Source organism: Rhinolophus hipposideros (assembly GCF_964194185.1).
Source record: "Rhinolophus hipposideros genome assembly, chromosome: 5".
Lineage (NCBI taxonomy): Eukaryota > Metazoa > Chordata > Mammalia > Chiroptera > Rhinolophidae > Rhinolophus > Rhinolophus hipposideros.
Genome location: NC_138051.1, coordinates 91,807,765 through 91,832,446, shown reverse-complemented (window position 1 = coordinate 91,832,446; position 24,682 = coordinate 91,807,765). Strand labels below are relative to the sequence as shown.

Here is a 24,682-nt window from a genome sequence, read left to right as displayed (position 1 = left end):
TCGACTCTTCTAACGGTTGGTGCCATGCCCTTCCCCTCACACAGATACCATTATCTTCACATCCAACGTGTTGGTCATCTGTACGGATGGGCATTCAGGAGTCCAGCAGCATTGTCCCTGTCCTTTCCAGGGTTTTTAGGGTAAAGCAGGATAAATACAACATGGACAAAGGTAAGTAACATAGAGTAGGTGTAAGTATCGCATAATGAATGGGCTCCACTGAGTATGTTACAAGTTTATGTTCTGCATGAAGGGTTCAGGGGGAAAGCTTCACGTTTAAAGCACGGGAGGAATCAGGATCTTATTTAATCCTTACAACAACCTTAGAAGTTATTATTATTCCTATCGTACGAAAAGGTTAAGAAACTTGCAAATGTCACACAGCTACCAAGAGACAGGAGCTAGACTCAAAATACAACACCCACACTTGACCACTGACAGTATATCTCAAACTTTTGTGTTTGGCAACCCCCGTTATTGAACCCCATTAGGAATTTTCTTCAATTGTATCACTATTTGTGCATGGTATAGGATTAAGTGGTTTTAAACTATGTATTTGCCGCTGTGATAGTTTTGTGTCAATTTGGCTAGGCATTAGTATCCAGTTACTCAAACAGTAATCTAGGTGTTGTGGTGAGGGTATTTTGTAGATGTGATTCACATCTTTGACATTAAGATTATCCTAGATGATCTGGGCGGGCCTCATCTGTTTAGTGGAAAGACCTTCAGACCAAAACTGAGGTTTCCCTGAGGAAGAAATTCTGTCTGTGGACTGTAGTATCAGCTCCTGCCCAAGAGTTTCTATCCTGCTGCTGACCTGCCCTGTGCATTTCTGATTTGCCTCACCATACCCCGCTATCACATACACAATTCCATGAAATCTGGGTAGATGTATCCTGCTGGTTGTTTTCTCTGGTAGAACCCTGACTAATACAACACAACTGTTATTTAAGATGATATTAAACAGTTCATTTAAACATAATTGTCACTATTACTTGTTACATATAATTTTAAATCTTATTTTCATGTAATAAATAATTCCTATTTAATTTACCTTAAAAGTATATTATAAGGAAACATGACCTTTCCACAAATTATTTCGTTTTTGGTTTGGGGATCAAATAATGACGTGAATAAATTTAATGATGTCTTAACGTGTCAAAAATGGACAAAATTGTTGCTACGTCCTCATGCTTGAAATTATTGCATTTTACTTTTTAGAAAAAAAACAATTTTTTTTTTTTTTACAATTTCTAATTTTGCTTGTAAATGATGAACGTCTCAGGCTGCTCTTTGCAAGCACTTCTTTGTATTTGACATGGTAGGGGAGGAAGGTCCCAACTTCTGGTTTTAAAACTGAAATCCCACCTCTTGGAAAACCACTCAGCCCTGGTCATGCCATCCAGGCCTCTTTCAGAATAGATGGGTATAACTCCAACTACGTGGCAAGTTTGAGTATGAAATTCCTGGTAACTTTAAGCACCTGAACATGCCATAACAGTAGCCACCAGCCACAAATGGCTGCGGAGTGCTTGAAATGTGGCTACAGGAACTGAATTTTATACTTTACTTAATTTTAATTAAATGGTGAGAAAAACCTGATCCTTGATTCATTTTTGAAAACATTTTAAGTATGTTTGAAATAATGTATGTGAATCTAGTTGTTCACTAGTAAATTTTAATGAAATCTCATTACACATCAGGTATTTCCAGCGAAAATTGAGTATCCAAATGGAAATGTACACTAAGGGTAAAACACATACCCCATTTTGAACTTAGTAGGAAAGAAAAGAATGTAAAATACTTAATATTTTATTTATTATATTGAAGCGATTGCGTTCAATAAAATGTTATTACATTTCAGAAATTTCTTATGTTTTTAAAAGTGGCTACTGTAAAATTTAAAATTACACGTATGGCTCAAATTTTATTTCTAGTGGACAGCGATGACCTAGATGGCCTGGCAAATGGAAAAAGCCCCCAAAATGGTGGCTATTATCTGCATGAGAACGTGATTTTTGAAGACTCGCAGGGCTGGACATGTCCTGTCGGGAATTACTCATCGAGATTTTACAGTATCGTGTGTTTTTTGTAAGCCCGTCAAGTTCTCTTTGCAACATGGAGCGCTGGCAGGTAACTTCTGAAAAAGGATAAAGAAATGGACGTAGCAGCTGGATCGTAAGGCGGTCGGTTTTAGACTCGGCACTTCCTAGGTTTGGTCGCAGGCCCAGAAGATGCCAAGTGTCCCACGTTTCTAGACTCGCTCGCGACACCAGGACGAGCCCAAAGCAGCTCCCAAGACCCGTGGCCTCTGCCGGAAGCTTTGCAATGTGTCCCGAAGGAGCAATGGCCGAAGTCAGCGCCACTGCAGCGCCCCCAGAACTGCGCGCCCGGGGGCCCCAGGGCAGCCCAAAGGCGGCGGGAAAGGACGGTCGGGGGCGCTGTCGGGGGAGCCCCGGCCGGAGAGGCCCGGGGGCTGCCCCGCGCGCCACGCGGGGAGTCGGCACGCGCGGCCCCAGGCCGGCTCCACGCCCCTTCCGAATCCCCCGGCTGAGCTGATGACGAACACAGGGTGCGACGGACGCGCACACCGCCCCGCGCTCGCACGACGGTGCGTGCAGGGAGCGCGAGGGAGCCCCGGGCCGTCACCGGTGCGACCAGCGTTCCGCCTCCTTCGCCCCCGGCGCTCCCGCCACCTTGGCAACTCGGCGCCCGCCAACCGCCTCGCTCTGAGGCTTTCGATGCATTGAGGCGCCCGGCCTCGCTCCTGTCTCTTTAAATGGTGGGACCAACGGGCCGCCCCTGCAGCTGCTGCCTGGGTGGCCCCGCGCGCCGCTATTGAGGGGCGAGCCAAGATGGCGGCGGCTTTGGCTGCGTGAGGAAGACGGAAGAGGCGGCGGCAGCGGCCGAGGGCAGGGACCGCCCGTAGCCGCGCGCGCTCGGCGCCTGGGGGCTCTGGGCGTCTCCCGCGCAGTGGTAGCAGCGGCAGCAGCAGCGGGCGCCCGTCGGCGTCGGACATTTGAAGCAGGGAGGCGGAGTGGAGCCACGGGCTCCGGTGGCAGGGCCGGGGATAAGGAAGGAAAACATGGCGGCGGCGGCCTGAGGAGGCGGCGGCGGCGGCGCGGGAAGCGGCTTGGCGGAGATCATGGCGGAGGCGGGAGCGGGGCAGTGACCGGCGCCCCCACTACCTGCCGCGGCGGGGCGACAGGCTGCGCGCCCCCCCGGGCGGCCGGGCTCGCGGGGCCCGGACAATAGCGCCGCGGCTCCGCAGGCGAGGCCAGGCGGCGGTGCAGAGCGCGGGCCGGCGGCGGCCATGCGGGCGGCGGCGCTGCCCCGCGGCGCCCCGCGGCGGCACTGAGGCCGGGCCCCCTCGGCTTGCGGGCGCCCTCCCGCCGCGGCCCCCGCCCCCCCGGACCCCCCTCCCGGGCGCCTCCGGCGGGGCCTGCGCCCCGGCTCGCGGGCGGCACGATGACCGACACCCGGCGGCGGGTGAAGGTGTACACGCTCAACGAGGACCGGCAGTGGGACGACCGCGGCACCGGGCACGTGTCGTCGGGGTACGTGGAGCGGCTCAAGGGCATGTCGCTGCTCGTCCGGGCGGAGAGCGACGGTAGGTGCAGCGTGTCGGCGGGGCCCGGCCTCCCGCGGGCCCGGCGCGCTTGCGAGCACGAGTGGAGCCGGGCCCGTCGGGGCTGCTGCCGGCGGAGGTGCCGGCGTCGGGGACCCGGCCCGGGAGCCCGCGCGGGCCGCCGCTCTGGCCCAGTGACCTTGAGGAGGCGCCCGTTGGGCCTCCCGGCGGAGAGCGGGCGAGGCGCGGGCCCGGGGCCGGGACGTCCGCGGCCGTTTCCGTCCGGGGGGACGTTTCCCTGTGCGTTTCCTTAAGAACCGACCCGCGGACAAGTGTTAACGTCCCGCCGCTCCTGTCGCGGGTCGGCAGCCGCGGTGCGCGGCCCTGGCGGCTGCGCTCGGCCGAGGACGTGCTGCTTCGCCGTCAGGAGCTGGTCTGTGGCCGCCAGGGCGGTCTTTCTGTGGCAGGCTTTTCTGTGCGGTGTCCCTGGGGACGCCTTTCCAGTTTGCGGTCGTCGGGTGCGAGGCCTTTGACTTAGTGGGTCCGCGACCCGGCTCGGCCAACGGGCGGGGCTGCGCGGCGCCTGGGAGCCCGGCGCCCGAGCTGCGCGCGTCGGGAAACAGCCGCCCAGGTGCAAAGACCAACTTGTTTGGGAACGAGCCTTCCACAGTTTTCCAGACCTAACCCTGTGTAGGGGTCGCCACTTCCCCCCGGGGCGCGGTTACGTCCCGTACACTGTTCTCGACGTGTTTCTTCTAACGTTGGAAACGTGTCTGGGGGCGTCAACCTGTGGTCTTGTTACCTGAGCGGCTGCTCAGGCCGTGGTGACGGCCGCTGCTCTGCATCCGAATCGTGACAACTCATTCCCATTCCGCGAGGACTCACCTCAAGCTGGAACTCCAGTTCCATGAGGAACCAACAGGACCCGTCCTTGGGTAATCGAAGGCTTCAGGAACCTTGATTTTCAATTTAAATTGACAAGTGGCAATGGGGGTACATTGCCCACAGGTTGTCTTACTACGGCTGCCAAAATAGCTTAGAACTGGGGAAAAGTTATTTCCTTTTGGAGGCATTCAAAGGGTTTTGAATACATCGGGTATCTTTTTCTGAGGCTTGTTTGCCTCTTAAAACACAAGTTTGCCAAGTATTAGCGCGCTTTTGTGCCTGACCGTCAGAACTATGACCCGCACGCCTCGGATGCCTGGAAACGCCAGGAACGGGCCTTGTGTCCAGTTGACTTCTTTTGAGATGAAAGCAGGTGTAGATTTGAGATCAATTCTTAGCAATTCATAATTTGAAATAAGGTATATAGTTTTACTTCACATTATGTGTTTAATTGGACTTACACAAAGTCTTGTTTAAAGTATTTTTAAGCATTATGTCTCAATGTCCTACTATCATAGGGAATTATACTCTTCTAATACAATAGTATAGGAATCTGGTTTTTTCTCCCCATTTTTATTTTTACCACTTTAGAAATAGTCACTAATCTCCCTCCTTCCCTTTGGAAGGTTTGGGGTCCTGCAGTAAATTGAATGGCTGAAACAAAATAGATTTAATTTTTATCTAATAGGGAAAGAGAGATGAAATAAATTAACTGATATGCCCTTGTTAAACTTAAGTTGTAAGGAGAACGAAATCCAAAGAGTGGGCTTAGAAAATTCTAGGATACTGGTGAAATAGTGTTGTAAATGATCCTTAGTTTGACATTTTTTTAACAGGAAAGAATAATCAAAATTTACTGAGTGCCTACTATGTGCCAGAGACTCTTGTATCGTTTGGTGTAGGAACTATATATTATTAGCCATATTTTGCAGATGGGAAACAGGCTCAGAAAGGCTAAATAACACAGTTTGGTTAAGAAGCAAGATCAGCTTTCAAACTGGGTTTGATTAACTTAATGGCTTGAAACTAGTATTACCAATTATTTATTATCATTAACTGTTTACAGTGTGTTTTAAATTGCCATATTGCTGTCAACTTTCATTTGCTGCTTTATACTTAGACCTAAGGTTTATCTCAAAGAAAATGAAAACAATTTTTAGCCTCAAGATATTTAAAATGATAGTTTATTTCCAAGCCACACGTGGGAGTTTTTGTACTGACTGCTAGTTTGGGTTATCCATTATTGTGTGCTTTTCCCAAATCTCCATTATAGGATAATTGAGAATTTTCTTTTTATTGTGACGAGCAAAATAGAAAGTGTTTCTGATTTTCTATAAAATGAGTCATTTATTTTGTTAGAGGAGCTTATATGCTTATCTGAAAATCGGGAATGCAATTTCTGAGTGGAAGTACTTGTGGCCCCCCTGTTACCAGGCACGTCTGTCTGGTAAGTATGCTCGTTCCCCGAAAGCGGAGTGGCCTGGCAAAGCTGTAGCCCACCTTGCCTTGGAGGAGATAGATGTCCCGTCAAGCTACTGAGCCCATTTTCTGGATTGCGTCCTTATTCAGTAGGTTCCTACTGGCAAAATATGTTGTAGGAGGACTTCCATAAAGATAGGTTACCTCATTTCTCAGGGTTTTTTTGTAGCTATATACATGCAAAGTTCCATCTTCCAAAAAAGATCACTTAGTGTTGTTTTTTCAGTACTGCTCTTTCAGCTTTTGCTGTACCTGTTAACTTGCTGAAATGAGGGTAATGTCTGTCATCCCTTACACGCTGTCTCATTTCACATTCAAATCATTCTACTCTTCTCCATTATGGTTTTTACCATCTCCACCTGGCAATTTTAGAATTGGTAATAAAATTGGGATTTCTCCACACATTTAAGGATGTCTTGGAACATAAAAGCATATCCATGCTCTACTCTGGATTACCTGCCAAGCATCAAGAAAGAATAATGTTCTCATTTTTTTGTTTTTTACCTTAAGTTTTATAAAGCATTTTTGTACATTTCAGAATAGTTTTATGTATTATCTGACTTGACTATTTCGTAGTTAAAAAGGATAAATTCTCATTTATATTTGAGGCCTGAAGAAAGTGAGACATGGGGAAATGTTTTGTTCAAGGTAGCACTGTTAGCTGATGGTAAAAACTGGAATCCTATGCTTCTGCTTCTTGATAGAACCTGGTTGTAGGTACATCTGCCTCTACGATGATTAGAAAAGGAAGTCAGAACTCTTTTGGTGGGAAAAACTTTTTTGTTTTGTTTTGGCTGCCGTGGTGAGAGAAAGAAACAAATATGGCATTTAAAAAAAAAATTGCTATTCTTACCTATCAGTTAGTAAGACTCTTGCATACAAGAAGCATTCCAGATGTTACTACCAAGAAAAGCTCAGTATTAGTACTGGGAGAAATATTTCATTTGAAAAGTTGATTTAAACACTTTTTCTTGTGTAGAACTACTTTGTAGAAAATTAATTGGTTTAGGAATAACCAAACCCTTAGTTATCAGCTGTTGCATGTGATAACTGCAAGTGTGAGGGCCATCAGCTGCATTGGGTGTAGGTGATGGGGCTCCAGTGCAGAGAAGGCTTGACAGGTGGGGAACCTTTTCATGTAATGCTATTAATGATTTTTTCTAAACTTTTATTTCAGTTTTTAAATGCCACATGTAATCTGGACCACAAAAATCAGGAGAGCGGGACTTGGAGCACAGACCTGCTATAGGTTTATAGCATAATCTAGTCTCCTATCCAGATGAGATTTTTGGACTTCCATTAACTCATTTTTGATGGTGTTTTATTCCTACTAGTGAAGCACAGTATCCTGGCCTTAGCTTTGAGCGTTGATAACAATGTACTGTAAGAACCCAGAAGTTGAACTGCTTATGCAGGAGTGACAGAGCAGGAGCTGTTCACTCTGAAATCCTTAAGTGTTTATCCAAATCTAAGCTGAGGCCTTAACCCCAAGCCAGATATTCCCATACTACCTGAATCAGATTGGTTGGTTAATATGAAAAATAGAAATACAGAAGTTACAGAAACTATAATATTTCATTTCTCCAGTGAAAGGAGATATCTTCTAAACAACTAAATTTTCCAATTAAATAAAACTGTACCAGAAGATTAAAAATCTCAGCAATTTTCATGGAATGTTTCGTAAATGTACCGTAGCATGTTTTTCTTAAGTGGTATAATAAACCTGTATTGGGTAATCTTTCATTTGTAATGTATTTCTGGATCATCGTTACCAATAATTTTGCTACTATTTAACAGTACAGTGATGCCAGTAAAATGACATTCTGTTCATGGACTAAAAAAACAAGTATTGACTGCTGGTTATGTACTAGATACTGGAATAGGCACTTTATTTTTTTTATTATTTTTATTTTTTATTAGTTTCAGGTGTACAAGACAAGGTAATACTTAGACGCCCACCATCTACATCCCTCACACTGTGAACCCCCCTCCCCCTACCCACCATCCCTCCGACCTCACACCCAGCCATCACATCACACACATAAAATTATAGTTGGCATTCATTAATGTTTAGCCTCTGGTGCACAACGCCACGATCAGGCATCCACACCATCCCTGAGGTGGTCTCCCAAATAGGACGCATGCCCATCGGATACCCAACAAAACCCCTACAACATTATTGAATAAGTTCCCCAAATTAATTTCCAGAAAACCCTGAGGCCATCTTGCGGCCACCAGCTGCCTCCCAATCCCTTCACCTTTCCCTTTATCCCCCCCCCCCCCGCCCCCGCCCCCGCCCCGCCCCCGCCCATCTAACAACTCTCGGTTTTTCCTTTGTGTCCTCAAAACTGTCTCTGATTAGTTCATTCACCTATTCTTTTCTTTAGATTCTGCATATAAGTGAGATCATATGGTATGTGTCTTTCTCTTTCTGACTTATTTCACTTAACATAATGTTCTCTAGATCCATCCATGTTGTTGCAAATGATAAGATTTCTTTCTTCTTTATGGCTGCGTAATACTCCATTGTACAAATGTACCACAGCTTCTTAATCCAGTCATCTACCGATGGGCATTTCGGTTGTTTCCATGTCTTAGCTATTGTGTAAAGTGCTGCAATAAACATAGGAGTGCATACAGATTTTTGAATTGGAGTTTTGGATTTCTCCGGGTAGATGTGGAATAGGCACTTTAAATACTGAGTTAATACTCAAAGCAATCTTATGAGGTGTTATTTTTTCTGACCATAAGTCTTGGTGTATTCATTCTTTGATTGAATGGTTTAGTTTTGGGGTCTTTTCCTGCACCCGACCAGAAATCTAGATTTTTTTTTTAAAATGTAAAATCTTTCCATTTAAAAATATTTGCATGAATTCAGTGTATGAATATTTGTTAGATTAGGAATCAAACAAGCTGTCTGCTGGCTGGTTTAAATCCAGGCTGATTTAAACTCTTTTCAAATGATATTTTAGTCTGCACTACCAACAACCAAAACAATCCCGGAGGCGTTTGTTTTGTTTTGATGGGGTGTTTTGGGGGTTGGCAACACGATACCAGAAAAACTCGCACATTTCATTTTACAGGAGGAACCAAGATGTCATGAAGCAGGGAGTGAACATTTTTAATGACCTAATTATTTATATTCATAATTGTCCTATTGTGACTTTTTCTTGCTGTCAGTGTTTGACAGGTTTTATCTGCAGTTGTCTTGGTGATACTCTGATTGACATTTCCTCTCCTATATTACTGTTCCCCGTTTCCTGAGTGTACAGACCTCTTTTTGTCAGTATATTTGGGGCATCTATTTGTGTCAGGATACACAGGTCTATCTCATCTAAAAGTAGCGTTGTATTCCACTATATATTTATTTCACATGGTACACTGTTGGTGGCAGAGAGTAGCATTTCTCAAACTTTTTTCCTCAGGATATACCTTTGTACTCTTAAAATGGAGGATTCCTAAAAGCTTTTGTTTATGTGGATTGTATCAATTGATATTTACCATATTAGAAATTAAAACTGAGACTTTGAAAAGAAATTTTCTAAAAGAAATTTAGTGAGAAGAGTGTCACTTTACATTTTGACAAATTTCTTTAATGCTTGGCTTAATTTGTTTTTAAAGAAGGAGTTTCATCTGCATTCAGTCTGTTGCAATATCACAGTATGGATGGACGCTGAGAAAAATAAGTGGTCCGTGGCTGGAATGCAAATACCCTCTTAGTAATATGAACATAGTTTTGATTTTGGTTTTCCAGACCCCTTGAAGTCCCCACAGTCAGAGAACAGCTAGCATAGAGATTGTTTCTAGTTTTTCACCATCACAAACACTGCCAGTGATGTCTTTTTTTTTTTTTAATGTCTTTATTCATATACTTGGCACCTATGTGAGGATGTAAGATAATTCCCTACAAGAATTGCTGGACTAGAGAGTACGTAGTATGTGTTTAAAAGCTCGGTAGATAAAGGTAAATGACCCTCCGACAAGGGGCTGCTGATTTTCAGTCTTAGTAATAATAGTACATGAGAATAAAGGATCCTCATTTTTTTGAAGACGTTTATGTGCAAATGTGGACTTGGAGACCTATTAATATCAGAACTTCTCTGGAATTGGCTCTGACAAGTATTTGCTGTCAGAAGTACTCTTTAGTTCACCTGAGGATGGTTGATTTTGTTAGCAGTCTGAATGAATGATAGATTTTCTGCAACGACAAACTTAATTACATGTACTGATGCATTCCCCTTAGTTTGATCACTCTTGACTTTACTTTGTGTCTCCATATTTCCTTCCCAGTCGTTCAGGTTGGAAGTGGGGAGGCCTTTCTCAAGTCTTGATATTGGAGTTTGCTGTGTCGGGTTGTCTTTCTTTGGTCTGTGTGACAGTGTCTTATGTGTGAGGAGGAAGTGTCACTGGGAGGGTGAGTGTGAATTCCTCTTGGGGATAAGGGCATGTGTTTTACTGGAGAGGATGAATGTGATTCTCAAGTAAGTTGGGGTAGGGTCTGTCTTGCATGTGCTTCAGTTATTATTAAGATACACTGGACCTACTGCTTATCAAAAGCACGTGTACCCCTTACTGAGAACCTTCTCTACCTCCCTTGATGCTTAAGGTCTCCTACTAAGGATCGTCTTCCTCATGTCTCTCGTTGTCTCTGCTACCATGATGAATGCCTGTCACCTACAGTTGAACTCTGCATCCATCCACATCCATACCCATTTAGCACTAGAATGGAACTACTGTTCCCAGCACTGTAGCTATAGAGATGGATACAAATACATTTATTAGGGGGAAGGATAGTGTTAATGCATAGTAATACTCAGCTGGGTCTTTTTCGCTTGATTGGAGAAGTGCCCATAACTTGGTCTGATAGAAATGAGGAGATGGGGGTGAGGAACCTAGTAGATGGACTAGAAATAGGTCTTTTTATTATTATCTTACTCAGCCCCCAAAGTAAAAGGCTGTTTGACATGTTCCAGCCTCTACAGCCTCTGCTGCTTAGGGAACATGGTATTTGGGAACTAGAGCTGGACTTCCTAAAGTGTATCTTAGACCAAGCCATGGTCTGTGGCTGGAATGGGTTTCAGGAAAGATATTTACCTCTAACATCTTAGCGGCCCAGAAAAAAAAGTATCAACTTGCCAACACCAGTATGTGCTTATTCTTGTTTTAGCCAGGGCTTTGGGAGGGAACGCTTCAGACTGGCAATTCTGATTTTTCCTTTGTAATTACCCTGAACCTGTACCACTACTGTGAGAGTTCTGAAGCAAGTGCAAAAGGAACTGGTACTTTAAAAATAATATGATAGTTATATACCACTGCCAGTTTTTTGTTTTGTTTTAGCAGCTGCCAAGTCCGTGCTTTCTTGAAAGCACATCTTGAAGTAACTCCAACCCCCTGTGCCATGTGTTGTTTATCCCTTCTCTTAAACTTGAAAAAAACTTTGAAGTATAATATGTACATCAAAAAGGTACACACATCATAAGTATTCAGCTTGGTGAATTGTCACAAAGCGCTCAGATGAAGAAAACATAACCATCACTCCGGAAGCCTGTTTCATGTCTCCTCTCCCCTGCCCAACTGCTAACACTATAAAACCACAACCTAACTTCTGACGCTATAGATAAGTTTTTGCCACTTTTTGAACTTTACATAAATGGAATTATATTGTATATACTTTAGTCTGAGGCGTCTTTCGTTCATGTTTGTAAGGTTCACGTATGTTTTATTCACCTTTGGTTCATTCATTAACATTGCTATATGGTATGCCTTTTATGAGTGTTTATTTACACTTTAACTTTTTACAACAGCATTCACATGTCATATGATTCACCCAAAGTGTATAATTAACGTTTTTTAGTATATTCACAGGGTTATGCAACCATCATTAAATCTAATTTTAGAACATTTTTGCCCTCTCTAAAAGAAATAATGTATTCATTAGCAGTCACTACCCATTCACTCCCCCATTCTTGGCAGCCCTAAACAACCCCTGATCTCAGATCTTTCTCTAAATTTGCGTATTCTGAACATTTCACGTAAATGCAGTCATACAGTATGTGGGGTTTTGTGAATTGGCTTCTTTCACTTACAGTGTTTTCAAGGTTCATCCATGTTATAGCATGTATCAACTTAATTTCTTTCTATAGCTGAACAGTATTTCATTTTATTTATCCATTCATTCATTTTGAACATTTGGATTGTTTCTACTAGGGTTTCCAGGAGGGAATTCCCGCCCATTCTCAGGAATTTTTTTCTGCTTTTCCGGTCCCAAATCGCGAGGAAAGTTGGTTGGGAAATCAGGAAAATCAGCTCCTAAACCCAGGTGGTTGGTAGTATCGGCCGTCACTTTGTGGAAACGATTCATCGTGGAGAACAGAAAGCAGTTTATTTCTCAGGATTCGGGAACAGGAAAGCGAAAAAAATTCCTGAGAACAGGTGGGAATTCCCGCCTGGAAACCCTAGTTTCTACTTTCTTGCTGTTATGAATAATGCTGCCGTGAGTATTCGTGTACATGTATTTGTGTGGACATCAATTTTCATTTCTCTTGAGTGTATACCTAGGAGTGGAATTGTTGGTAACTAATTTTTTGAGGAACTGCCAAACTGTTTCTAAAGATGCCTTTTTAATACATATGTTCCCTGTATAAGCAAAATGTGTGAGGGCTCCAATTTTTCTAAATGGTTGTCAACACGTGTGTCTGTCTTTGATTATAGGCATCCTGGCTGGTGTGAAATGGTATCTTATTCGTGATTTGTATTTCCCTAATGACTAGTGATGCTGAGCATCTTTCAAAGTATATCTTCTTTGGAGAAATGTATTCAGATCCATTGCCCATTTTTAAATTGGATTGTCTCTATTATTGAGTTCTAGATACCAGTCCCTTATCAGATACATGATTTCCAAATAATTTCTCCCATTTTTTAGGTTATCTTTTCACATTTCTTGATATTTGTAGCACAGAAGTTTTTAATTTTCGCTCATGTCCAATTATCATTTATCAGTGATATCCAATTTTTTTCTTTTGGGTAGGTTGTGCTTTTGTGCTATTTAACTTTTAAAGAGGCATTGCTTACTCAGTTTGGTTCAATGACACTAGACATCGTGCGTCTTCTGAAATATGTCATAAAGTAATTCACTTGCTTCCTTCACTCTGTTGTCTTATATAGTTTTCGAGAGAGATTGTTTTTGAGGACATTATATATTTCAAAGAAGGTTTTTGGAGTGTATTTTCACATAGGAACCATATAATTGTATATATATGCCATGACTCATCTTTAAAAAGTAAGTTTAATCCATAATGTACCTGACATACTCTGATTTCGTTGGGAAATAATAGAATACAATTTTTGTTCTGGTAGTTAAAACAATGAAAGAATATTTACAAAAAGAATTGGAGACTTTTAATACTTTTAAGGGACTCTAGACATTGAGTTCATTTGCTTGCTGTTTTTCTTGTTATGAATGTATCACTATGACAGTTCTTAATAATTACCAAACCAATAATTGTGCATATAAAAAAATGGAAGGAGCACTGGAAAATTTTGATTATTCTGACAAAAGTTAGAAAAAGAGGAAGAAGGTCAAGCAGTATTTCCTCTAGAATGTGAGAATATTTGTCTGAACCTCAGCCAAGAATAATAGTAAAAAGGACCTAAATAAATAGGGTGTTGAGGGAACAGGTGGGAAAAATGTGGAGACTGTTTAGTTACCGTAAGTACAGAAAGGAAAAGAGAAAGATGTTGGGTTAAGCAGTGCTAGACACAGTGGGAGGATTAGAGTAGGTGGAAACCGTTCGTGTGCATAGGGTGTGTGCAAAGTAAGTCATCGCAGCTTGGTGAATGCTGGTCTTGTATCATACTCAGTATGAGCACTGTTATCAGCTCATAGTAATAAATGCTCAGTGAGCCACTAATACGGGACAGTATCATAAAAGTAGTAACCAAATTTTAACATAAAAGCAAGCTAATAAAATCTGGAAATGTTAAAAGTAGCCTTTTCTCAACTGTCTAACCACTATTTGGAATGGGAAAGCAAAAAGTGTTACATGAGAAGAAATGAAAGCTTTGGATGAGAGACAGATGCAGAGAAAGCTTCTGCTTAAGCATTTTGGGTCAGAATCTGTCTTTAGATTAATGTATTGGGGGATAACCTGGAACTTGTCGAAGAGGGAAGAGATGTAAGGTTAGTCTTAAATTTTGCTCTTTGTCACAAAGCAGCACTTGTTTTCTAAATATCATTAGTGTTACTGTACTGCTGGGAGTGGGGGCAGTAACTTACTCTGAGAAATAAATTGAGTATTTGAAGATGGAGAAGTGTAATTCCTATATTAAGAAACAGAAATATGAATCTTTCTGAAGGTGAAGCATAATTTGGAGATGTACTTGAGCTATGTATGGATCATATCCTTGATGTTTTCAAACTTTTGCAAATGAATTCTTATTTCCAGTTTTGAGAGAGATCGGATTCTATTATAACGCTTCTTTGCATTTTTAGAGTAGTTTTCTAAGTAATACTGTGTATCAGATTTAAACTCCGATAATCTGGCTTCGTGCTGTGTCGTTTCACTACCCTGTGCCACCCATAAGTTGTTGGATTTCTAGTACTGTCTAGTACTCACTATTCAGATGATTTTTCTTAGTAAAAGTAAACAGGTACGGACGGGGCAGTCGGATGGCTCAGTTGGTTAGAGCGCGGTGCTCTTAACAACAAGGCTGCTGGTTCGATCCCTACCTGGGCCACTGTGAGCTGCGCCCTCCACAACAAGATTGAAACAACTACTTGACTTGGAGCTGATGGGTCCTGGAAAAACACACTTAAAATGAATAAGTTAAAAAGAAAAAAAGTTAAAAAGAAAAAACATGTAGAAAGCAAGCCTTTCTTAGTTTACAAGTTATTATACTTAAAAGCTTGTATTTTTAAATATTTCGTTAACTGAAGTTGTACTCATATGTGCATCACATGTTCAGAAAATCAAATATGTGTGTATATAAGGGAATATATAATTTTGCTGCTTTGCAATTATATAATGGAATGTCTTTTTCTGTTTCCTAGGCTCTCTACTTTTAGAGTCCAAAATAAATCCTAACACTGCATACCAGAAACAACAGGTAAAAATTGGAAGATGTATTTTATCTTACATATTATCCTCGCAGTTTGGTGATTAAATGAAAATTTACCACTTGATTGCTTACAATGAAAAATTCAAAACAGGTTACATGCTTTGCCAGTCTAATTCTCAAATGTGATTTCTACCAATCTGTCTAGTATATAAAGCAATAATTTTAAATAAAACTTGATGTAAGCTAAGTTTATGTTCCAGATAGTCTAGCAACTGAACCTTAATTCTCAAAAGTTAAAACTTAAACAACAGTTTTCTTGTTTCTACCTAAAGTAAAAAAAGTGGCCATTGTTGTAATCAGCTACTAACACAACTAAAGACTAGAAATGCCTTCCTTTGCTGTTGCAATTGTTAGTGCAGAAGGAATATTTGTATCCCTTTGTAGCAACTCAGTGAGGACCAGATTCTGATTTCTTACGTAGCCTGAAGAGGACCTTGTAATGACGTTATAATTTTTAAGAGATCTTTCGATTTGAGTACACTGTTTCTTACACCCGTCTGATATACAAGAGATACCTGAAAGTAAATCTCTCTCACTTAGTACCTACGAAGTGTGAAAACAATACAGTGAATGTTTAAATTAAAAAAAAATTACAATAGAAGACACATTGCCATTGATCCTCCTCAAAAGATTCCCTTGCTTTGAACACACTTACCCATTTTTCTTGCCACTTTCTGAAGCAGTTCTGGAAGTCCTCTTTCATAGTCTTTAGTTGCACTGTTGTGGCTGCCTCGATGTCCTGAATAGATTCAAAATGTTTACCTTTCATGGTCATTTTGACTTTGGGGAAGAGCCAGAAGTCGCATGGTGCCAGATCTGGTGAATAAGGTGGATGAGGACACACTAATGTTTTTATTTGACAGAAATTGCTGTACCAGAAGCGATGTGTGACACAGAGACTCTGTTGTGATGACAAAATACAGTGAATGCTGCTGCCGAGTGCCATCCAACAGAAAGGCAGGGATCTTCAATACGGGAAGTGGCATGTCCTACCTTAGTAACAGTGTGACAAGTTTCAACTTGTTTGGTGCAGTCAGTGGGGCGTGAGCTACAGTTGAGAGAAGGTGTGTTTTAAAGTGTGCCGTACACCATCCTCCATCATTACAATGCTCCATGTCACACATTGCTTCTGGTACAGCAATTTCTGTCAAAAACATTATGGTGTGTCCTCATCCACCTTATTCACTGGATCTGGCACCATGTGACTTCTGGCTCTTCCCCAAAGTCAAAATGATTCAGGACGTCGAGGCAGCCACAACAGCGCAACTAAAGACACGAAAGACGACTTCTAGAACTGCTTCAGAAAGTAGCAGGAACAATGGGAAAATTGTGTTCGAAGTGAGGGGGGGTATTTTAAGGGAGATTAATGGCAATGTGTCTTTTACTGTAATAAATTTTTATTTAAGCATTCACCATACTTTTTGATCACACCTCGTCGTCAAGTGGTATATGTTCAGAACACACACATGTACACACAGATGTACTGAATGCTCTATAAAGCAATGAAATCAGTATCGGTCCCCTCATTGCCCTGAAGGTGCAGAGATAAAGTAATTTAAAATAAAGAATGTTACCATTAGTCATATATATTCTTTTATAAATATATTCATGTATTTATAAATTGTAAAGTGCTGTGCTTCATCTTTAACACTGAAAAACTACTAGAAAGAAATTGGCTTTGAACATTAGGTAATGCCTAAAGTCTGTGACTTGCTTGAGGTCACATAGATAGATAGTACAGAGGAAAACTGATAGTAACTCCTAAATTTATTTAATGGTGATTAATTTGTCCAAAAACTTTGGTACAATATGAAATATTTTCCTGATAGTTTAATGGATAAACACTATTGCATTTAGTATTCTTAAGAAAACTTTTAGATTTGATTGGAATGATGGGAGAATAGAGTATTTGGCTTTGATATACTTAAATACATAAATTCATGTTTTGAGGTTTCAGTCAGCTGAAGAGTAAAAGCATACCCTAAGAAAAGAGAAAGATCGAGTCTATTTTGAGGATGAATGAACAAATCCATGTCTTAACCCATAAGTTATTGGATGCTAAGCAAGCAAGTGATTTGGTGAAAATTAGGTTCTTCAAGGAAAACAGAAAAGCAAATCATGAAAATTTTTCTAATTTCCAAATTTGTTAAATGGTTAATTAAGAGTGTATGTCTAGCTGTGCCCTGATTTAAGCCTCCAAATGATTCTGAATATACATTGTAGCAGAGCAGTTGCTTACACGTATATGTTAAATCTATCTTATTACTAATATGATACTGGTTTTAGGCTTGTTTCAGTAGGATCATATTATCACCAATTTTCATAACAGTCTGCCTTATACCCATTTTAAAGACGAAGAAACTGAGGCTCAGGGAGGTTACCCACCTGACTAATTTCTGCCATGTTAATATTACAGTGTTCATGTAAATTATTTTGAACCTGAACAAGCTACTCAATCACTGTGGAGCAGATTGCCTGCCTGGGATCTATGATCTCTACAAGTCCTTGAAGATAGTAGAAAGGTGTCTTGGAGTTCTTTTTTTAAATTCTGACTTAAGATTGTGGATTTCCCCTATCAGTAATGCTTCATAGCCTGATCAAATGATCATTTATATACTTCTGGCTAGTGTCACTTTAGTTCAGTGAGAGACTATTGGTCATTATGATGGACAGTTATATACTTGATTGAACAGAGTTAATACGCAATTTAGCAAACAAGTTTTTAAACATGGGTTCCATTTGTGTACAACAAAAAGTGTCTTTGATAGCAAAGTATTAGAAACTGCCACCGTAGAAACTTAGGTCATTTAGGATCTCTTAAAGATAAGGTCCATAGTTATGTTTCCTCCTCAATACGTGAACTTTTATCACCCTGATAGACGCTCAGCCAACCTTTGCTTGGCTCCTTTCAGTTATTTATTGGTCGGTTGAATTATTTTTTTCTTTATATAGTACTCAAATCCGTCTATCTCTAACTTCTAACTCTTCTCTTTAGAACAGCTTGAAAAAATGCTACCTGGAATGTGTTAGGCTTCTTTTTAAAAATGTAACTCTCCCTAGTGCCATTCAACATTTCGTACAGAAGATGATTCACAGACCTCTCAATGAGAGGGCCTTTTTTTTTTTTTGAAATGATTGATTGCTGTGAAACAGTATATATGTTTATTTACAGTCAGTATGTTTGAAAAGATACCTAGATCCTATAAATATTTTTGTTATACTATGCATACTGTAGAATACATATTTGGCAGCACAAGGAATATAAAATGGTCTCAGTATTGTAAGTGTAGTGTCTTGCCGAGGTTACGTCTTAATAAAATCTGTTGAACTGTATTAAACTTACTATCATTAAAAAAAATTAAAGTGTTCGAATAAGAGTGAAGGGGTGGTAGGTTGTAGGAGTGTCTTGCTTCTTAAACCGCAGCACTGGTGAAAGTTAAAGACTTCTGTCTAGATAAATGCTCCCATATTACAAATTTAGCCAATAACTTCAAGGGCTTCCTGGCCCCTGTGTGCCCCAGGTAAAGAACACTTGATGTTGACAATAGAAGGCGGAACTACGTTTATTAATCCCAGCCTCCTAACATGCCCTGGTTTTTATTAAGTGCTCAGACTTTATTGTTAGGCATTTTGACTAGAGCATAAAATGTAACTTACTGTGCAAGCATAGGTTTGATATAATGTTTACTTTGTATCTTGTAGTACATTTAGATTGTGTGTCATTTTGTAGAGGTTTTCATGTACTGGTTAAACATTTTAAGGAAAACTTCATTTTATAGATTGGATAAAGTGAGGTGTAAAAAGGCATTGGTAATTACCAATGTCAATGTTGCAAAAAGTAAAAATGGGTACTGTTATCACTTCCTTGTTGTTTTATCCATTTGCCTTATACTTTGAAGTAATTAGTGACAGTGTATATTAATCAGAATTCTTTTCTCTTAAGGATACTTTGATTGTGTGGTCGGAAGCCGAAAATTATGACTTGGCTCTTAGCTTTCAAGAAAAAGCTGGATGTGATGAAATTTGGGAGAAAATATGTCAGGTAATTTTAAAAATTGGAAAATCAACATACTCTCTTAAAGTATTTTGGGTTTTTTTTCTTTGCTATGCTTTCAGTTAATGCCCAGGATTTTAAATAAATAGACAAATATTTTGTATAGATCTCTTAAATTCACTGCTTTCTGTGAAAAAGCTTGATTTATAGGAAAGTGCAGCTTATTAACTCCAAACTATCCAGACCTTCGCTAAATGCCAGTGTTTTCTATCCAGCTGCCTTGGAGAGCTCCTCCGTGAGTGCTCACTTGCATCTCAGAGGCAGTAGTCCAAAACCTAACATAATCTCACTTAGATCTGTTCATTCTCCCATCTCCCTCATCTCAGTAAATGCCATCCAGTTGCTGAAACCATAAACATGTGGGTCGTGTTTATCCTTTCTTCACCTCTTATTCCCATTCAGTCCCTCAATTACAAATCTTAAATCCATTTACTTATCTTCATTTTCACTATCACAGTTTTACTAAGTCACCATCATTTCTTGCCTGGTTTATTGTTTTTATCTTGACTGGTCTTCTGAAATCCATATCACAGCTAGAGTGATCTTTTTTAAAATGCAAGACTGATCATATCACTCTTTGTTCAGTAACTTCTTGACTTTCTATTCACCCTCATCTTGTATATTCAGTTGATTCTGGAATTTCCTGGTGACTCAAGTTCTTTAGTGTAGTGACGTAATCTCCAGTCTTTTTTGTGCCTGGGCATTTTGTGCACTCTTAATGGCTTAAGCGATTGGCTCTTGTTATGGACTCATTTAGACCATTGCATCCTAAACACAGCTTCTCTATCTCCATATTAATTTTAGCTGGAGAATAATGTTCATCAGATTCCTTAATTCATTGGTTCTCAAAGTGTGGTACGAGCATAGTCTGGGAAGTGATAGGAATGCAAATTATGAGACACCCCCACCCCCCCATCCCAGGTCTACTGAATCAGAAACTCTGGGAGTAGGTACCAGTAATTCTATTTTAATAAGGCTTCTAGGTTAGGAACTCTGTGTAAGGAGTGAAATAGTAAGTAAATATTTTAGGGTTTGTGGGCCAGTTTAATAGCTATTCAACTCTGATGCTTTAGTGTAGAGATAGCCATAAATAACACAGATAAATGGGAGCGGTTCTCTTCATGTAAAACTGCATTTATAAAAACAGGTGGTGGGCCAGGTTTGGCTATAGTTTGTCAGCCCCTGCCTTGGGTGATTCTGATGTACCCTGAAGTTTGAGAGCCACTGCCTTCATAGAAACCAGTCCTTGAGGCACAGTTTTTCCTTAACTTGTAGAATCTATTTCTGCTATGTATTCTACTCAGCTGTGCTTTTCATAAATTAACCTGCCTGTTAAGCAGGTTAAGCTCCCTTCCTTAACTTGTCAGAGCCTAACATTTATATCTGAATGCCTTCTTAATGCTTTTTCTTTGCTTTCTGTCCCACACAATTGTTTTTACAGCATATTCCTCTAGATTTTTGTCCTGTAGAGTTCTCCCATAAAAAGATGAAATTAATGAGCTCGGAGTATGCTAAAATTATTAGCACCCATTATTCAGACAAGTCTTACTCTCCTTCAGCATTCTGAGTTGAGGAGTCCATACATTTTTTAATCATCTTCACTTGGGGCACAGGTGATCACTGGCTATTTTGTTCTTTTTTGATCTTCCCCTGCAACTTTTACATAGTTCATGTTTAATATTTCATTCTCAGACACTCTTATGAATCTGGCTGCAATTCTCAATCATTATTTCTGGATCCTTGCTTATTCTCGATAATTCATTATATTTTGCTCTCTGAGATCTTACATGTTCCTCAATTTCTTTACTCACCATTCTTTGATCTGGAAACCATTTTCTAGTATACTCTTTTGATAGCAGTTATGTTTGGGTGTATCTTTTTCCCTTTAATGTTTTTCATGGTCTTCACATTCTCATTTTCTTCATATCTGTCCAGACTGACTCCTAAGACTTATCCTTTCCTTTTATGAAAGCTCTCTCTTCTAGCTTAGTCTGCCTTTCTTTTGTTTCCATTTTTCCATTGCTCTTGTTCTGAAAGACAGACTGAAACATATTTGTCAAATTGCACATTTCCACCTTGATTCTCTGAGCAGATCAGATTCCAGGAGTATCCTAAATGCAGGGCTTTTTGATTACCTTCTTAACCTTCATATTTGCAAATTAGCTCAAGAAGATAGCATTTTCATTACAATAAGGGCTTTCGTTCTTTTCATTTTTTATTCAAATGCTACCATTTTTCTATAGGTAAAACCATTGCTTGAGTATCAGGAATCTAAATTAACTTTTGTAATTAACAAATCCAGAGCCAACTTGAGACTGTGCCAGGTACAGGCTGTGGGTGTGCCTAGTCTCCTTTCAGTGGTGCTGCCCACTGGGTTAAGGGCAAGATGGTATCACCTTGCAGCCTATTTCAGAACATGTTCCAGGCCTTCTTCCCTTCCAGTATCCATCAGTAATATGTCTTAACTATACTAAGCTATTTAAGTTTCTTGGCCATTATAAATAAGACCTAATTTTTCTGTACCCTTAACCTTCAACTTGGCCTATTGGGCTGCTTTAATGGCAGTGTCTCAAATTGTAGGGCCAAGATAAGCAAAACTGGTTTCATTTCAAAATATATCGTTGACCTTTTGCAAAAATATTCTTTTACAACTTAAAATGTATTCATTTGTTAAGACTTTTTAAGTTATCTTTCTATAATGAGAGCCCCTACCCTGACATAAAGGTGGGCTTTTATGGGAAATGTTAGGACTTCTGGGGGATCATAAAAGCTACAGGTTTGGGTTTGTAGACAGGAAAACTTTTCCATGGTTTGGTTACCTAACTTTTAGCAGATATTCTTGGGGGATAGCTCTACTACATATAAGTTGCAGTTACTTTTCTGTAGTTTCATTTTTGTGTGGCTGCATTTGTTTTTCACCCAGTTTTTCTTAATCATATTTTTGAGCTACCAACCAGTGTTTATAGCAAATCAGTGACCCACTTTGGTCCAAAGCCAGTTGTACATGCTCTTTGGCCCTTGATTTCTAGATTTGAAATAAGTATTTTCCTTGTTGCTTACAATTCATATATTTTCTATGGTCACAGCGTTATGATACTGATATTTGTTTAAACTTTGAGGAGTTGGGCTGTGCTGGAGCCAGTGCTGCGAGGGTATCCGGGACTCGCCCTGGTCTGTGGGAAAAGAGGGCCATGGGTGTAAGATGTGAGTGGATGGTTTAGCATCAGGCCTCTACTTTGAGGGTCTGCAGGGCACTCTTTCTTCACAGTTAGTTTAGCATATCCTAAAATGTTTGTTGCTGGTAAACCTTGAACTTAGGAGGAAGCTCATCCCACCTCTGAACTTTGAACTTCCATCTTTAAATTGAAAGTATATATTATCTGTAGAAATGTAACTTAGAAAAGTAGGCAGTGGGGTCAAGTGTGAAGGAGAGAGTCTTAAACTTGAAAAATTATCATTATAGTTTTCTTATAACATCTCGTATTCATGTAAGAATATCATTTAAACTTGCTGGCTAAACTTGTCACTTCTGTGAATGTGATGTGATAGGTCCAAGGGAAGGACCCTTCAGTGGACATCACTCAGGACCTTGTGGATGAATCCGAAGAGGAACGTTTTGATGACATGCAGTCGCCGGGTTTAGAATTGCCATCTTGTGAATTAAGTCGCCTTGAGGAAATTGCAGAACTTGTGGCCTCATCTTTACCTTCCCCCCTGCGTCGTGAAAAACTTGCACTAGCACTGGAAAATGAGGGTTACATTAAAAAGCTCTTAGAGCTTTTTCATGTGTGTGAGGATTTGGAAAATATTGAAGGACTGCACCACTTGTATGAAATTATCAAAGGCATCTTCCTCTTGAATCGAACTGCTCTTTTTGAAGTTATGTTCTCCGAGGAATGTATAATGGATGTCATTGGATGCTTAGAATATGATCCTGCTTTATCACAACCACGAAAGCATAGGGAATTTCTAACAAAAACAGCCAAGTTTAAAGAAGTGATTCCCATATCAGATCCTGAGCTGAAACAAAAAATTCATCAGACGTACAGGGTCCAGTATATACAAGATATGGTTCTACCTACCCCTTCAGTCTTTGAAGAAAATATGTTATCAACACTTCATTCCTTCATCTTTTTCAATAAGGTAGAAATTGTTGGTATGTTACAGGTGAGTTTGAGCATTCTTTTTTCTACTTAAAAATATACCTACTTGATCGATACCATTTGAACCGTTAATAGTTTTTAGCAGAAATAATTTTCTGTTCCCTTTAATTACCTAAATTTTCTTTTTACATACGGGATGTCCAGTCTCTCAGGTCTGGTGTTTTAAGGTGTTTGCATCAGAATTGCCCAGGCTACAATTTTCTGGATTCTATACACATACACACAAAACAGATTCAAAATCTCTGTGAGCTGGCCGGTAATCTGCATTTGTAACACCCCCAAAGCCCGAGAACCTCAGTATATTATCCCACAGTGTGTGAATTAGTCTATTCTAACGGACAGAGAAGGCTGGACAGGGCAAAGATTTGTGAGTTGTATAACTCCCATGGTGTTTTGTTTCTTTGATGCCCATAAGAATTGTAAGAATAACACATGAGACGTGATTTGAAAGATATCTTATAAAGCTGTATTTAGCTCTACAAACAAAATAATTATTTGAAACCTGGATTTGTTAAAATAAAGGCAGGCAAATAAGAGCTGTTTGGCAGCACATGTTATAAATAAGGCAGGAGTTTAATTTTCATATCTTCCTTTTTAGAAAATTCCCGTATTTTCAGTGTCCTTAACCTTTGTCACCCTTAAAAAACAACAACAAAAAACTTCAAATAGAAAAGTCAGTTTTACCAAAACTGCTTTCCTGGAACTAGTAATAATTCCAATTCATGTTGACTAATTTTACACGTTTTACATTCATTTAAAACGTGTAAACAAAAAATATAGGCAATATAGTCTGGTAAATATAACAGTTTTCCTTTATACAGTGTATTGTGATTGAGAGTGGAGGAAGCAGAAGGTTTTGGTACTAATTTCCATTTGTTCTTTGATAAGGAGCTAGTTTTTGCTAGCTCCCGAGTAGAGCCTCTGTTCTGGCCCAGTGCTGGTCCCTGTTTTGCTTGGCTAGTCCTGGGTGCTTCTCTTCTGGTCTTTTAGTTCCGCAAGATTCTCATGTTGTTATGTGGTGATTTGTTACTACTGCTTTCTTGGTCATTATACCATACTTACTAAGTATGAATAATTTCAAGTTGTTAAGTCCTGCTGTAAAGAAAGGAGAACTTTACAATCTTTTTTGAAAAGGAGTGATTGAGGTATAATTTAAAGTTACTTAAATTATACTACCTTAGGTACACAATCATCCCTTCCCATTGGCTATTCTCTACCTAACACTATTAAACATTCTTATTCTCTCTACTTCTGTACCCCAAATGCAGCATTTTAATCATTTGATTTCCATGTGGTGGGATGCATTATATCTGGGATGCATCTTGAAATTGGATGCCTTTGAGGTATGGCCAATGTATACATTTTAGAAAACGGTAGGAATACCCAAACTGCCTTAGTACCACAGAAAATGTTTCT

At 40.3% G+C, this 24,682-nt stretch overlaps 1 protein-coding gene across 2 annotated transcripts in view; it reads left to right on the top strand.

Moving 5' to 3' along the window:
- Window positions 1-3,336: 3,336 nt before the first annotated feature.
- PPP4R3A (protein phosphatase 4 regulatory subunit 3A) overlaps window positions 3,337-24,682 on the top strand; it is a 36,767-nt gene continuing 15,421 nt past the window's right edge. Inside the window, exons 1-4 of one of the 2 annotated variants that reach the window (XM_081049377.1) lie at window positions 3,337-3,610; window positions 14,982-15,037; window positions 18,993-19,091; window positions 22,653-23,270. In XM_081049377.1, the coding sequence (XP_080905503.1) occupies window positions 3,469-3,610; window positions 14,982-15,037; window positions 18,993-19,091; window positions 22,653-23,270 (915 nt within the window). In that variant the 5' untranslated portion in view covers window positions 3,337-3,468. The remainder of the gene's footprint in view (window positions 3,611-14,981; window positions 15,038-18,992; window positions 19,092-22,652; window positions 23,271-24,682) is intronic. The other variant, XM_081049376.1, reaches the window with a different exon arrangement.